At 45.1% G+C, this 14,380-nt stretch overlaps 1 protein-coding gene across 1 annotated transcript; it reads right to left on the reverse strand.

Annotated features, from left to right (window-relative positions):
• Positions 1 to 4,367: 4,367 nt before the first annotated feature.
• LOC127339723 (uncharacterized) lies at positions 4,368 to 5,703 on the reverse strand. The gene is made up of 2 exons (XM_051365542.1): positions 5,314 to 5,703; positions 4,368 to 5,207 (listed from the first exon to the last, which is right to left on the reverse strand). The coding sequence occupies exons 1-2, from the start codon at positions 5,701 to 5,703 to the stop codon at positions 4,368 to 4,370; spliced, it is 1,230 nt and encodes a 409-aa protein (XP_051221502.1).
• Positions 5,704 to 14,380: the final 8,677 nt, after the last annotated feature.

Consider the following 14,380-nt stretch of genomic DNA (forward strand, 5'->3'; position numbering starts at 1 on the left):
TGATTGTCTTGCGTGTAGATTTGATCTTGTATTTAGTCTGTCGAGGTGGAAAAGCCATCCGAAAATCTTGACCTTGTTTGGGACACGGGATGCCCAGATAGAAGCGGTTATGTCATCAGCTTGGTGATCATGCATCGAATTGTAAGCTGCTTTGGTTGAGAAGGGGGAGCCGTCTAGCATAGTGCGTCGATCATTGTGTTGGGTTAATTGAATATCCTGCAGTAAGAGTGAGAGAGTAGCTAGCTCTTCAGCAGCCACATTGGTTAGCCTATTCCTGAGACCATTGCCTAGTCCTTGTTCCAAGATTTCACAGACAAAAGCGTTAGGGTTTAAGTGGTGGGAGAAGATAGTTGGGTATGTGGTGGCTAGTGGTTCTGGAAGTAGCCATCTATCAAGCCAAAAAAAAGGTGTTTTGACCACTGTTAACTTGGCATTGTGTGATGGCTCTAAGGGTGTCTAGATTTTTGTGGATAATCCTACCAAAAGAGGAGCTATTAGATCCAAGGGTCAGTGGGTAGGGTGATAATTGTGAAATCCATATTCTCCAAGGTGTGTTTTCCTTTTGCAGAGTTATGAAACAAAACTTCAGAAGTAGACAAACATTTTGCAAATGTAGATTTTTTATGCCTAGACCAGCCATTTTTTGGGAAGACAAGCTCTAGACCAAGCAACTAGACATTGAGAACCAGAAACAATATCCTCCCCTGCCCAGAAGAAAGCTCTCCTTCTTTTTTCAATTTTTTCAATGATGAGGAGAGGGATGAGCAGAGAAGCCATGAAATGGGTTGGTAGACTGTCCAAAACAGCAGACAGCAGCGTTAGCCTTCCTCCTTTGGATAAGAGAGAGGCGCACCAGCCTGCTAAGTATTTGTCCACTCTATCAATGAGTGGTTGGAATGCTGATGGGGGAGTTTTGAAGGTGATAGAAGCAATGCTAGGTAAGTTTGAGGGAAGGAGCTGATTGAAGTGTCAAGGGCATTGGCAATGTGTTGCTCCTCAGTTGGCTGGGTGTTTAGTGTGATTAGGGTAGTTTTCTGAAAATTTATGTGAAGGCCAGTTGCTTCTTGGAAGAGCTGTAGGATAGATTTGAGTTTTTGTGCAGCTTGTGGGGAAGCTCTTGCTAGTATGAGTATGTCGTCTGCATATTGGATAGTTGCAGGTGGTAGGTCATCTCTGATAGGGTGCACCATGTCATTTTGTGTGAATGCTTGTAGGATGAGCTGTTGGAGGATATCTGAGAAGATAATGAAAAAGTAGGGGGAGATTGGGTCTCCCTGCCTAAGGCCTTTGTTACATTGAATCCAGGGCCAGGAACCCCATTGAGAAGAATTGCAGATCTGCCACTGTGCAGGATAGTTTGGATCCATGAGCAGAATATGGGTGGAAAACCTCTATGGATTAGAAGAAAGAGTAGAGCAGCCCAGGACACTGAATCGAAGGCTTTCCTGAAGTCCAATTTGATGAGCATGGTGGGTGCTTTCCTCTTGTGGCAACAGTTGAGGAGGTCAGCTGCATAGTTAAAATTTTTGGCTATGGATCGTCCTCGAACAAAACCAGTTTGGTCAGCGTGTATAATTGTGGGGATGAGAGGTTGTAGTCGGTTTGTGAGCACTTTGGCTATAGCTTTCATGGGCAGTTCTGAAGGGATATTGGTCTAAAAGCATCAGGTGTGTTGGCAGCATCAGCTTTTGGTAATAAGACAATAAGGGCTCGGTTTATACTAGACAGGTCAGCAGCCTGATTGTGGAATTGATTGAAGAGTTGAAAGACATCAGATTTAATAGATTGCCAGTATTTTTTGTAGAAGCTTGGGCCAAAACCGTCAGGTCCAGGGCTAGCAAAAGAGTTCATCTGGAAAAAGGCGGTTGTGATTTCTTCCTGTGAGAAAGGCAGGGCTAAGGAGGAAAGATTAGAGAGTGCTTGTGGGTAGAGATGTTGTAGACTGAAGCTCCAATTGGGTATGAAGGGTTGGCCAAGAAGTTGCTTAAAATATGCAGTGAGTATATTCATTTTATGGTGGTGCGAAGAGTAGTCAGAGCCATCGTGTTGAAGGGTATGAATTTTATTTTTCCTGTATTTAGTTGAGGCGAGAGCATGAAAATATTTAGTGTTTTCATCTCCTTCGATGGCGAATTTTATCTTGCTCCTCTTCCGCCAATAGGCGACCCTTTCTTTTATGAGGCGTTGGAGAATCTTGACGAGAAGCTTTCTTAGGTTAAACTCTAGGAAGGATAGGTTTCTAGTTTCTTCTAAGTGGTCAATGAAGGCAATGGTGCATTTTGTGTTGGATTCTCTAATTTTTTGTGAAGAGAAGGATTGCCTCCAGGATTTAAGAGCCTGCCTTGTTCTTCTCAATTTCCTCGCAAGGCGGGAAGCTGCATTTGAATGAGATTGGGCCGAAGCCCATGCGTTGGCGATAATTGGGCCATACTAAGGGATTTGGGCCCAGCTAGATTCGAAACGAAAAAGGGCGGGATGTGGAATATGCGTGGAAACGGTGATGAGGACTGGTACGTGATCGGATGTGAAGCGTGTTAGCGATGACAGCGAGGAGTTTGGGAAGATTTGATTCCAACAGATGTTGATAAAGACCCTGTCTACCCTTTGAAGTGTTGGTTCTATGCGATTACTAGACCAAGTGTAGAGGCGATCGGTTAAAGGGTAGTTCGATGAGGGCTAGGTTGTGGATGGCATCATTGGAAGCATCGGCTTCGTCCTGCCTAAAAGAGGGGTTGTTTTTATCAGTTGAGTTACGCATTAGGTTGAAATCGCCTAGGAGGATCCAAGGAGTGTTGGGTGGTGGTTGGATTGTTTGAATTTCTTGGAGAAAAAGTAGTTTTAGGTCATGGTCCGTGGGAGCGTAAACGTTAGTAACCATAATTTCCTGATTGTTAGATGTGGAGGTGATGATGGTGGTTAGAGCAAACTGGTGGTGAGTAGTGGATTTAATGGTGAAACAGTTATTTGATGCAGCATTTAGAATCCCTCCAGCAGATCCAATGGAGGGTTTGTAAGCAAATTTGTTCAGGTGGTTGGGGAGGAATGTTTTTGCCTTGTGATTTGGAATCTCATGGAGTTTGGTTTCTTGTAGTAGCAGGACAGATGGTTTGATGTTAATGATTTCACTTAGCAATTCGTCACATTTATTTTTCTGGCCTAAGCCACGCACGTTCCAGGAGCAGAATAAGTAGGAGATGTGATTCATTGATAAACAGCAGTTACACCAAGATAAAGAGTGGTAATAGCACATTGGCGTAACAACATTAGATCTAGGGAATAGGAAGTGCAGATAAACATTGTTTGACAGGTTGATACTCGATAGGCCGCTAGCTGACTGAGGTACGGCGAGGTCTTGAGCTGGTGGACGTGATTCATGGAGCTGCTTCTGGCACCGGCATGTCAGAGAGGGTGGCCAGCTCATCGTCAGTGGCGCCACACTCGCGAGCGACCGCTCGGATGGCGTCTACGCTGGTGGAGGGAGTGTCAGGATCGTCGATGAGGCCAGCGTCATGGAGCGACCGCTCGGAAGTACGTAGTTGTACTGTGTTTTGTTCTTTTTCTCTTTGGTGTTTCTTCATTTTAGTTATGTTTTTGAATAATCAAATTCATGTGTTGTCAACTTTTTCATCTGAATTTGTTGCCTGATGTTCACTGGTTTGTGATTTTTGAATACCTTATTGTGGATAAAACGGAATGGCATATGAGTGGAAATGATTATGCGTTTTTTTATACAACATGTGAATGTGGGTTGCCTTTTTTATTAGTGGGTGAACCTCAAACGGGCCACTTCTGGAAAACCTCTTTTTAAAGGCAACTACATCTACATGAGTGACATCAGCAGTAACATCAGCCATGTGCTGACCAATCCTTCCACAAAATTATGAAATAAATCTAAAACATAATTGAAACATAACTGAGATACGAATATTTTGGGAAACAAATCCTAGCAGTGACGTCACCAATTTCACTTTCTATCAAAGTGTTTCACAATATTTTTCATGTAACACTTTAGTTTCACACAAAAGTTTCACTTGTATTTTAATTATTAATAACTTTATATTAAACAAATGTGAAATGCTGCATTAATCTCAAAGCATAGAGTGGATGGTAGATACGACATCGGTAGGTACCGTTGCCTTGCATTGGAAGCTACGAGTACCTAACTTGAGATTGATTTGGGCGCAGAGGACCGGCGAGGAGGCGTCCCGGGCCACTAGTTTAGGCTCCGGTTTATAGGTTCATCCTGAGGATCGGTCTTGGAGCTGAGGCCATCTAACATAACATAGTAGAAAATACTGTATCGATAAAATTACAACATAACATAACAGGAAACACAAAACAAGAATCTATCATCACATGGCCGGATTCTAGTGACAAGCTGAATTGTCATTGCGTGATCCGCCTGCAGGTTTCTTCTTCCCGTTCAAGAGCCATATGACCTGCAGGTGTTCGTCGCTAGAGATGTTGAGGTGCAGGCGGAGGTCGGACAACAGCTCCCCCTTGACCCAAGTCAGCGATCCTGTGGCGTGGAAGGCCTTCATGACACTCACGTACGCGTCCAGCTCCAGAACATGGAGACTACCGTCGTGTTGCCCTTCTTGTTGAATCGAACCCTGTACCTCGTTCGATCGGTGGTGCTGCAACGTCCTGCTGTCAGAATCTTGCTCCACTTCATTGCGCCTCCGCAGCAGCTGAATGTCAGCCTCTTGATGTTTTTGGCTATGCTGTACGGTGGCGGAAGTTGCGCAGTCACCGCCCCTGCCTTTGCTTCCGCTGCTACCACTGCTGTCGCTGGTAGATGTGTCGCTGGTAGATGACGATGTGTCAGACTTACTAGCACCATCGTCCTTGTGGTTGTGGCGGTCTGTTATTGGAGCCAAGCAGAAATCTACATTGTTGCCCGTGCCCTCCCGCTTCTTGAGGTAATGGCCTGGGTGTACATCCATAACTTCAATGTTGTCATTGTATCTTGCTACCGGTTCGTCTCGCTTGGCAAAGAGCCTGTCGGTGTCGCCCTGAAATCTCTTGACATCCCTGACGATGTTGGAGTCCACCGTGCAGTTGCTCCTCTTCTTGCCCAGCATGACCGCTTGGGCGGCGAAGTTGCTGCCGACGTTGCCAATCCCATTGCCAGTGGCTTTGCTCTTGATCTTTTTACCGGCGATAGGGCGGGATGGTATGGGGCTCTCGATGGGGATCTTGCTATTCTGCAGCAGAGAAGAAACAGGGCAAGGCGCCGTGAGGCTGTTAGTTCTGCACACGCAACGGAATCTAAGAGGGGCGCGGGTGGGGAGAAGATGAAAGGGACGTTACCTTGTGGATCAAGGACCAGCCTTCCTCCCCATAAGTCAGTCGGGGCCGGAGAAGGCTCACGTCCACCGTAAGGATATTGGTGTAGCCGAAGAACTTGACGTCGAACTGGTGGTCGTCAACGCGCACGACCTCGACCAACTTCCACAGGTTGCTGTCGAACAGCTCCACGATGTCGCCCGGGGCGACGTCCTTGGGCAGCTGGAGGTCGGGGTTGGGCCTCGGCCGGACGAACTTCCTCATGATGCGCCCTGGGTCGGGGCCGGCGTCGAACCACTTAATGTCATACTTGTGGCCGTTGCCGTCAATCACCTCGCCGGCGCGCCACGCGCCCATGTTGGGCGCGGCGTCCGCGATCCACACCTCCACCTTCGTCCCTTTCGGGAGCCTCATGGCTGATCTTTCTCCCTTGGATCCCTTCCCCTCTCTTGTTATTCAAGTTGTGGGACTTGGGCGCCGCGATCACAGCGATGTTCTTTTTCTTCTAGGGGTTGCACGCAGCGAACTCGCGGCGGCGGCGGTATATATTAACTCGGCGAGATGGATTTCGAGTCGGTATCAGACGCCGAATTCTTGGGCGACTCAATCGATCGATTTGCGAGCCGGGATCCGTACATGGATATGGAAAGGGTTTCTTCGACTCAGAACCGATACGGAATAGAACACGCTCCCCCGGCGAAAACTTCAGGGTTAATCTAACCATGGGTTAATCTGAGAGCAACAGATGAGCCGGCGAGGCGCGCGGCCTCAAAAGAAAACCGAACCTGGCCTTGAATAGGACGGCGAGATGAGTTCGGGGACGAGGAGACTTGATAGGGGTCGGCGGAAACAACTCACCGCCCTCCGGCGACGGCCCGTTCTAGGGCTTGGGGGCGGAATAATAGTAATAGTTTCAAAACCGGAATCGAATCCACACCGTTCCAAATTTCTCTCTTTTTTTTATTAGACGCCGTTTCTTTCCAAATTCCTAGTCTTAATCACAATGGACGAGCATACTAGTACTTCCGTTCTTGCATATACACAAGGCCACAAATTCATAGCTCCAGGTAACAAAAAGATGGGAAGTCGTCCAGCTAAGGCCCCAAAGAACCAGCGCACTAGAGCCACAATCATCGCCACTGATGGGAACCGTAGATCAGAAGAGACTGGCATGAAAACATACTAATGAACTCGAAAACCGATCGGATCCTGCGAGATCCGTCGGACAAACAACTCCACACACTCTTCAAAGGCGCTAGATGCACCACCAGAACGGGGATAGAGCGGGGAGGATCTTGTTCTGACTTCAGGAGATAGCCGCCGTCTCAACATCCCAAAGAAGACACTGAAAAGACTAAACAACGAACATAAAACCTTCACCGACGAGAGACCGTGGTTCGCCACACCTCCAAGACCCAAGGCCACCGGAGGCGGAACGAACCGACGACTTCGCCGGTGAGAGGGACGGAACCCTAGATGGGTTTTTGTTGCCGTTTACCGATCGCCTTTTTCTTTGCTTCCGTAGTTCCGCACCGGTTCTGTGTTTAATTAAAGATGTTGTATGTGGTGTCTCTTTCTCTATGGATGCATGCAACATTCACATTAATGAGCAACATGCTATGAGTTACAAATCTAATCATTTTTTTCTCGATTAATGTTAGTGTTATTGTATAGATGATTTTTTTTTTGGCAGTGTGCTTGTTTTCAAGAATGGAGGGAGTATTATTCTTCTTCAACTTGGCTGCCAAATTGTAGGTCTTTTATTAAAAGCAATGGAGTAAAAACCTTTTTTAAACCTACGGCACTCCTCTGTTTTAAAATAAGTGCCGTTGTATCTAGAGTTCTAGACCCAACAGAGGGACTAGCTACCAAGTTTGTTACGATAAATTGGATCAGCACTCTAGACCTGTGGAATTTATAAGGAGCAAACATTCAAATTTTAGAGCATGGCTGACCCGTTCCGCAAAATGATTGTTCAATATTAGAGTCATAAACTTAAATAAATGTGCAAAGGTAAGACAATTAGTCATGTTTTCTTGTCCTAAATTGCCCACCTACAACTTTTTTAAAATAGGAACACCAAATTTAGAAGCCAAGTTAAGTTAGTTTCAAATAGTGCAATAGAAATTGAATTTTAATCAAATCTGCTATATTAATATAGCGGGGCGAAAGCCTGTTTCGAGGAGAAAAAGGGATGGGAACCACCACGCAAGGCATCATCTTGGAGGAGCACCCCCATGGACTTCCTTACACTAAGCCGACACGAAGTAAGAACTTTCGAGCACCATGGCCATGGACTTCCTTACGCGACAAATAATATGCAACGAGGGGGTATATGTTAAACATACCATTCATCACACTCTCATGAACGCGGCATTTTTTTTTAACAAAACTTGGTTCTCTGGTGGATTTAGATATATCTAGACACATATATACATCAAAATCCGTGACAACTAATATAGAATTAGGAATTACATGTTAAGCATACCATTAAACGCCACCATTTTTTAACGAAACTTTGTTTTCGCACGGGCAGCGGCAAAAAATATCTAGATGTTCATCATAGAGGTATATCTCATGAACATTCTAGACGAAATCACATTGATTCAAAATGACCTACCAAGACAAACATGTATATCTTAGCGGGTAAAGTTGAAAAATATAAAAATCAACTAAATCCGTCGAGAAAACATGACACCCAAAAGTGAAAATAAGGAAACGTTCACTCAATGAAAAATGACCACGGTTGTTCCAAACAAAATTGTTCATCAGTGTCCATCGACAACAAATAGTTGTTGAAACACACCAAAAATCCTCCATCTTTATTTGGGTTTCAAAGATTTTTAACTTCCCAAACGGCTATTGAAAAGAAACAGGAAATGGAGAAAATAGCGTGAGGAAACACCACGATCCACGAACAAGCCGTTCGGAACTTCCAATATTTTTTTATTGAACACGGACGGGGTCGACGACCCCGGTGGAACTTCATTACTTAGCACGAGGCAGGTACATCTTACAAGAAGGCCCTTTAACATCTATTGCCCTAGAAAACCTAATATTTGAACAAAAAAGCCTTCTTTTTTTACATAGAACACCCCAGCAGGAGAAAATAAAAAAGCAATCAAGGACATGGGTCTCGCTGCCGCCAGACACCGGTGAGCTCGAGGCGTTTCCGCCGAGCTCCGAGAGCGGTTTGCTCGAAAATTTTTGACCGACGCCCAGATCCAGTCGCTGGCTGCTTCCATGAGGCCGGGGACGAACCACTTGGTCTCGTGGAGGCGTCGAGCTCCAACGGCTGATCTAGAGGGCCTCCGTCTTGGAGGTAGATTTTGGACCACCTTGTTGGCCAAAGATCATGGCGACGACGCTGGTCGCCATGTGATTCGCTCGAGGAGGAGGATGTCGACCAGACCACCATCTCCAGCATCTGGCGACTTTGCAATCACCCACACCACCTCCCTCGCCACCAAGGCCGGCCAAGAGGAGGGGAGAAGCAGAGTCACCAGGAAGAAGATGGCTACGCTTATTGAGAGAGGGGCTCACCGTAAGAGCGACCACCGGCTTCTTCCACCATGGAAACTTGCCAAGGAGCTCAGCAGGTGACTGATCTGCGCCGCGCAGAGACGACAGACCAGCCGAGGACCCCCGCCGCCCAGCAGATCTACCGAAGCCGCTGCTGTTTCTCCCCTTCTCCTCGCCTCCACGGCAGGCCAGAAGTAGAAGATACAACAAAGCATCAGCAGAGCTCTCTAGACAGCTACCTTTGACCTTATTGACGGAGATATCTGCGGCGGTGACATGGTCCGGCGTCTCCTTCCATCGAAGCTCGCCGGAGGGAAACCACCACAGTAAGCACCAGATCCGGTCAAAACAGATCTGAGCCCTACTCCAGACGCGGGCACAAGGCCCAACTCTACTCCTATACAACCTACGGTGGCGGGCACGGAGCCTCAGCCACTCTTCGACGGCAGCGCCGCCGGAGAGGGCCTTGGTCCGGCCAACAACAGCGGAGAGCCTGCTCAGCTACTGTAGAGAGGTGAGAGAAGGGGAGGGGGAAAATGAACTTCCAATATTGGGTTATGTCTGTATTGGGCCGTTCTCTCTCTCCTGGATCTCTCCTCTTCAGTCTTTAGCTTGACTTCAGGCTGATCGCCTCACTCGAAACCCCTCCCTTCCCCGAGCTTAGGTAAATGACAAAAAACTACCACAATTGAAGCGGTCGTGTCACGAAACTACCAGATACGTTCGTTTTATCACATGACTACCATAATTGGGGTCGGTTTGTGACGGAGAGCTCTGATTTCACTAGTTCTTTTTTTGAGAGGAAACTAAACAAACATAATAGTAGTACAAGGCTGCACACACACACGCAGGATCCTACTAAAATAAACTAGGTGTCCTGAAACAATTGCACAACCGATCCGTACCAAATAACAAATGGTAAGAATGTCTTCAGGGGCCTGTTCGCACACTGCCTTCTTCACCCAACGCTCATCTCCTCCAGAGCCGGAGCACCAGGAGGAAGACAAACTGAGAGACCAACAATCCATGAGCCAAAGAAGCACCATCGCAAAAATGCTTTGAGAGCTGATGAATTTCACCTCCGTGACCGGCGAGGCTTTCTCCATTGTGGCGCGTTGGCCGGGGATCATCCCCATGCCACTGAGGCTCCAAACCCGCAGCTTCCGTCCAACCTCGTTGAAGGAGAGCATCGGATCCGCGGTCCACTTACCACAAACCTTGAACCAGGACATCTGCCTTGCACAGAGCATCATCGTCGCCACCAGGAACAACAGACGCAGAGCAACCCCTGTACATGACGACCTCACAGGCTTCTTGGCGACGCCGGAGTACGCTCCACCGCGATGGGGACGAAGCCGGAGGACCTTATTCAACAGCACGGTCGTCGCCGCCGCCTCGCCAACCATGCCAAGCAAACCTAGCCTCGACGGACCGGAGGGCCGACAAGCAAACCTATCTCTGAGCTCTTCGACACCGCCGGAAAAAGGCGATGCCGAGATGGGACTGGAACTGGAGGACTTTATTTCCTTGCAACGCCGTTGTCGCCATCAGAGCAGAGCTGCCAAAAACACTAGACCCAACCCTATCTACTGGCCTGACATGAAGACCCAGGGCTCCCCCTCCTCCCGTCACCGGAGCGGCGGACGGAGGAGAGGGAATGTGATAATCCAGCGTACCACTGCATGGTGTAGTACACAAGTCGTTGACATAATACAAGTGAAACACCGTTCCACTCATATTACATCTCTCAGAGTGGTACAACAGAAACATATGCGAGTCCAAGGTATGTCTATAGAAGTGCACACGAACTGTTTACATAAGATCCACATAGCCTCCTACTTTACAGTGAGGTAAAACTTCAAATAAAGCTCCAGAAGAACGACTCGTAGTCTATCTTATAGCTAACTCAAGTTTAAGAGCTAATTGGCTTGCTATAGAACTCTAGCTACTTAGGTGCTAGGATTAGGGAAAAGTTCCCTTCTATTACTAGTCTAGGTTTCCATCATAGCTGATGCAGAATTTGACTCCATTGACTTCTTTGATTGGATTCTTCATCTTGTTGCAGTTGACTCCTTTGTCTTCGAGTTCCAGCGTACTCAGCAAGTTCATATTAGGAAATATGTGTATCATGCACTAGCTACAGCCATAGACCAGAAGGTCATAGGCCAATGCAAGTTTTCATAATCATTTCTTCAAAAGGTTTATTTTATTCTGAAAACTATGCCCGTCAGTCTTCACAGGTTGACTAGAACTTCGTGGAGTTCCTTTCCTGCCGCGTTCGCAGTTCCCTTCCCGGAACAGGGAGTGACAGTCACAATTCTTGATACCCTCTGCAGAGGTGCGTTACTTTACCCCACAAGAGATCTTAACCATGTTGTCGGCCGAGAGTATGTCCTCGTCCACACTTCCTTTGGTGTGAGGCCCAGTATAAGATCCAAGCCAATCACTGCCTTCTCCGCGACCCTGCAAACCCACCCTTTTGTCCAACCGTACACCCCCAGTAGACTTCTCCCGATAATACGGCTTTACTCACGGTGTACTCCGGACAATCCATCATAGATGGTAGAGCTTATCATCACTAATGGATGGAGATTTAAAAGGATTTCCCAACCTATTGCGGCAGTGCCTCCAACACCCCACCGGCTCTACCAATCCGTTGGCGTGCAGAAGGGAAAAGATACAGCTGACTTCCCCAGAGCCATTATAGATCTTTTGGATAACGCGATATGTACGGCGCTAGAATCACTGGACGGCATTGGTACTTAGTCCTAGATGAGTAGTACCCATGCAATGGAACCTCCACCATATCAACACATATCATGGTTCCATTGCCCACCACATAGTCATATTCATAATTGTAAAATAATACTTTGCTTTTCAATGCATGAGTGATAAGTATAGTACTTTGCATATAGTTTGATACAAATAATCAAATGACATGAGCAAGCGATGAACTTGCCTTTCTTGACTGCAAGATTATGCAGGCAAAAGCTTCGATACGTGAGAACTCCAAATGCTGAAATACCATCATCGTCCGGTAAGGACAATGTTTAAAGAACTGGCAAAGATGCTATAATGCATAGTATGAGATGCAATCGTCCCGAGAGTAACCTAATCTCGATGATTTAGGATGGATGAGTTGTAAAGATTTCTTTAGGGTTTGCTGCACTTTTAGAATGGTTCTCAAACAAGGTTCTTATTAGGGTTTGCTTATATTAGCATCATAACCAAGTGATATAAGACATAATAACAATCATACACATAAAGAATAGTGGTGGAACAATATATAAAGAACAGTTGTCAATTTTAAGTTCTACAGGACATGGTTGATGATTACTTATGCTATACTTCAAAAGAATAACTTTTGAAGAACATGTTGTTTAAGAAATATTGAGTATTTCAAAGAAGGATTAGGGCTTCAAAGGTTTGATTGGTATTTGTACTTCAAAAGAATAACTTTTGAAGAACAATTTAAAATAAGAATATGAACTACTATATATAGGTGCTATGGCTTCTAGGGTTTACTATTGGATTCATTTAGTTCCACTAATAGGGACTAGTTGGGTTCTTAAGTTGAATGGGCTTCTATATAGCAAGTATTGGTAGGTTTATTACTATGGTTGATTATGGTATCATATCAAAGGATGGTTATTGAGATGGTTCCATAGGCTTGCTATTAGATTTACTATGGCTTCACATTTGCTTTACTAAATAATCTCTAATGGTTTCTAACTAAGTGGTTTATCATTTACTAAGTAGGGTTGAGTGGGATAGGAACATGTGTTGTGAATTATTACACAAGGTTGATACTAGGGTTCATAATTATAGTTCTACTAAATTATGATGATTAAGGTTGATCCTAATGGTGTGGTATAATGGAGTGGTGATCAATGGTACTAATCATATTAACAGGCTAGAGTTTGCATCAAGATGGCACTAGTGAATCAGATAGGTTTAAGCTAAGTATATGGAAACATGAAATGATAATCTCAAGTGACTTGGTTTATGCTAGTGGATCATGAGCATGCATTCAATTGTTGCTTATTAGGGTTCTATATGTCAAGTAAATCTCACATGATCATATGTGACACATAACTAGGGTTTTAGAGTTACTACTAAAGTGTAATGATCACATGGGTTAAATCCTTAGGGTTTTAGGTTTGCAACTACTAGGGATGAACACATGAAACAATGAGATCAATGTCTTACTTAAATTAAAACTAGGGTTTCTAAATTATGGTACAACTTCTAAAATTCTGATTATCAATTTAGGTGTGGTTACTAATTACTTTGAAACAACATTAGTAATGGTTTGACATTTTATTAATTTTCACAAGATTTAATAATTAGAGTAGCTCCTATTTTGGTTTAATTAAGAATCAGGGTTTAATAATTGTTATTAGGTTTTAAAATAATTAACTTGTTACTCAAATATGTTTAAGTAAACAATTGTTGGGCTACCAAAGTAATATTGACTTTTAATATTTTCTTGAGTTATTACTATTTAAAGAAAATGGTAAATGGTAATTTGCAAATTAGGGTTTATGAATTACCACTAATAATTAAGTTAATGCAAATAAGATAAATAAAATCAATCTTAACATTTTACTTAGTTACTGAATAGTTAAAATTTAATTTTGAAATTTCACTAATTATTGATTTCAAATTGTATTTTAAATAATTGAAATGACATAATTAATAAGGTTAAAAATAAGTGACTTTTTATTTTGACACACATTTTTGTTTTATATTTTATTTGAATAGAGTTTATTTTTGTGAGCATTTTGATATATTATTCATAATTTTCTGAGTTGAAATGGATTTGATATAATTTTTCAAAGTTTTAGTATTTTACTGGAATTTGAAATAAGGTAATAATACTAAATGTACCGATTCACTTCTACCACTAGACACAGACAAGTGGGGTCTTGCCAGGTCAGCTGCCTCGTTGGCAATTGACCGGGTCAAACCAACTGTTAGGTCCCACCGCCACGTTGGCTTCGTCGCCGTCTCAACGCCGGTGAGCCAGTGCACGGTGGCGACGCCGTTTTATGGCCTCCCAGGATGTAATACTAGGCGGGTTCGACTCCCCTTGATGATCTGAGAACGATGGTGTGGTCGTTGCTTCCAAAAAATCACCGGAGCATCACCGCCAAATGTTTCTGCGGCGGCGCCACTCCGGCCAGCTACCCATCTCGAGCTACGGTTAACCCTAAGACGCGAAATTAGATGCAGGAGAGGCGCAAGATCAACCTGAAGATGTTGGTGGGCTCGGTGAAGCTTGATGTGGTCGGAGACGAGCTCATGGCCGTGGATTCCGGCGATCTGCTGTAAGGGGAAAATCCCAAATTGGCCTCGCCCTGAGCTCCCCTACTCGATTCCTTCCGCCAGGAGAACCTACATCGGCAGGCGCATCCAACGAGCTACTCCACGGACTCCGGGGTGCTCTCAATCGACGGCGCCATGGAGGTCGCCGACGAACAGTGAAGGTAGAAGCTGAGAGATAGGGGCGACTGAGAGGGATTTGAGTGGCAGAGGTGAACAAGAAGTGCACGGCGGTGCTGCTGGA

Source organism: Lolium perenne, chromosome 3 (genome assembly GCF_019359855.2).
Source record: "Lolium perenne isolate Kyuss_39 chromosome 3, Kyuss_2.0, whole genome shotgun sequence".
Taxonomy (NCBI): domain Eukaryota; kingdom Viridiplantae; phylum Streptophyta; class Magnoliopsida; order Poales; family Poaceae; genus Lolium; species Lolium perenne.

Excerpts from the sequence above, each read along its gene's own strand:
- LOC127339723 (XM_051365542.1), bottom strand. The coding sequence starts at position 5,703 with ATGAGGCTCCCGAAAGGGACGAAGGTGGAGGTGTGGATCGCGGACGCC. Across the intron at positions 5,208-5,313 it reads GCTGGTCCTTGATCCACAAG|AATAGCAAGATCCCCATCGA; the intron begins GTAACGTCCCTT and ends TCTCTGCTGCAG.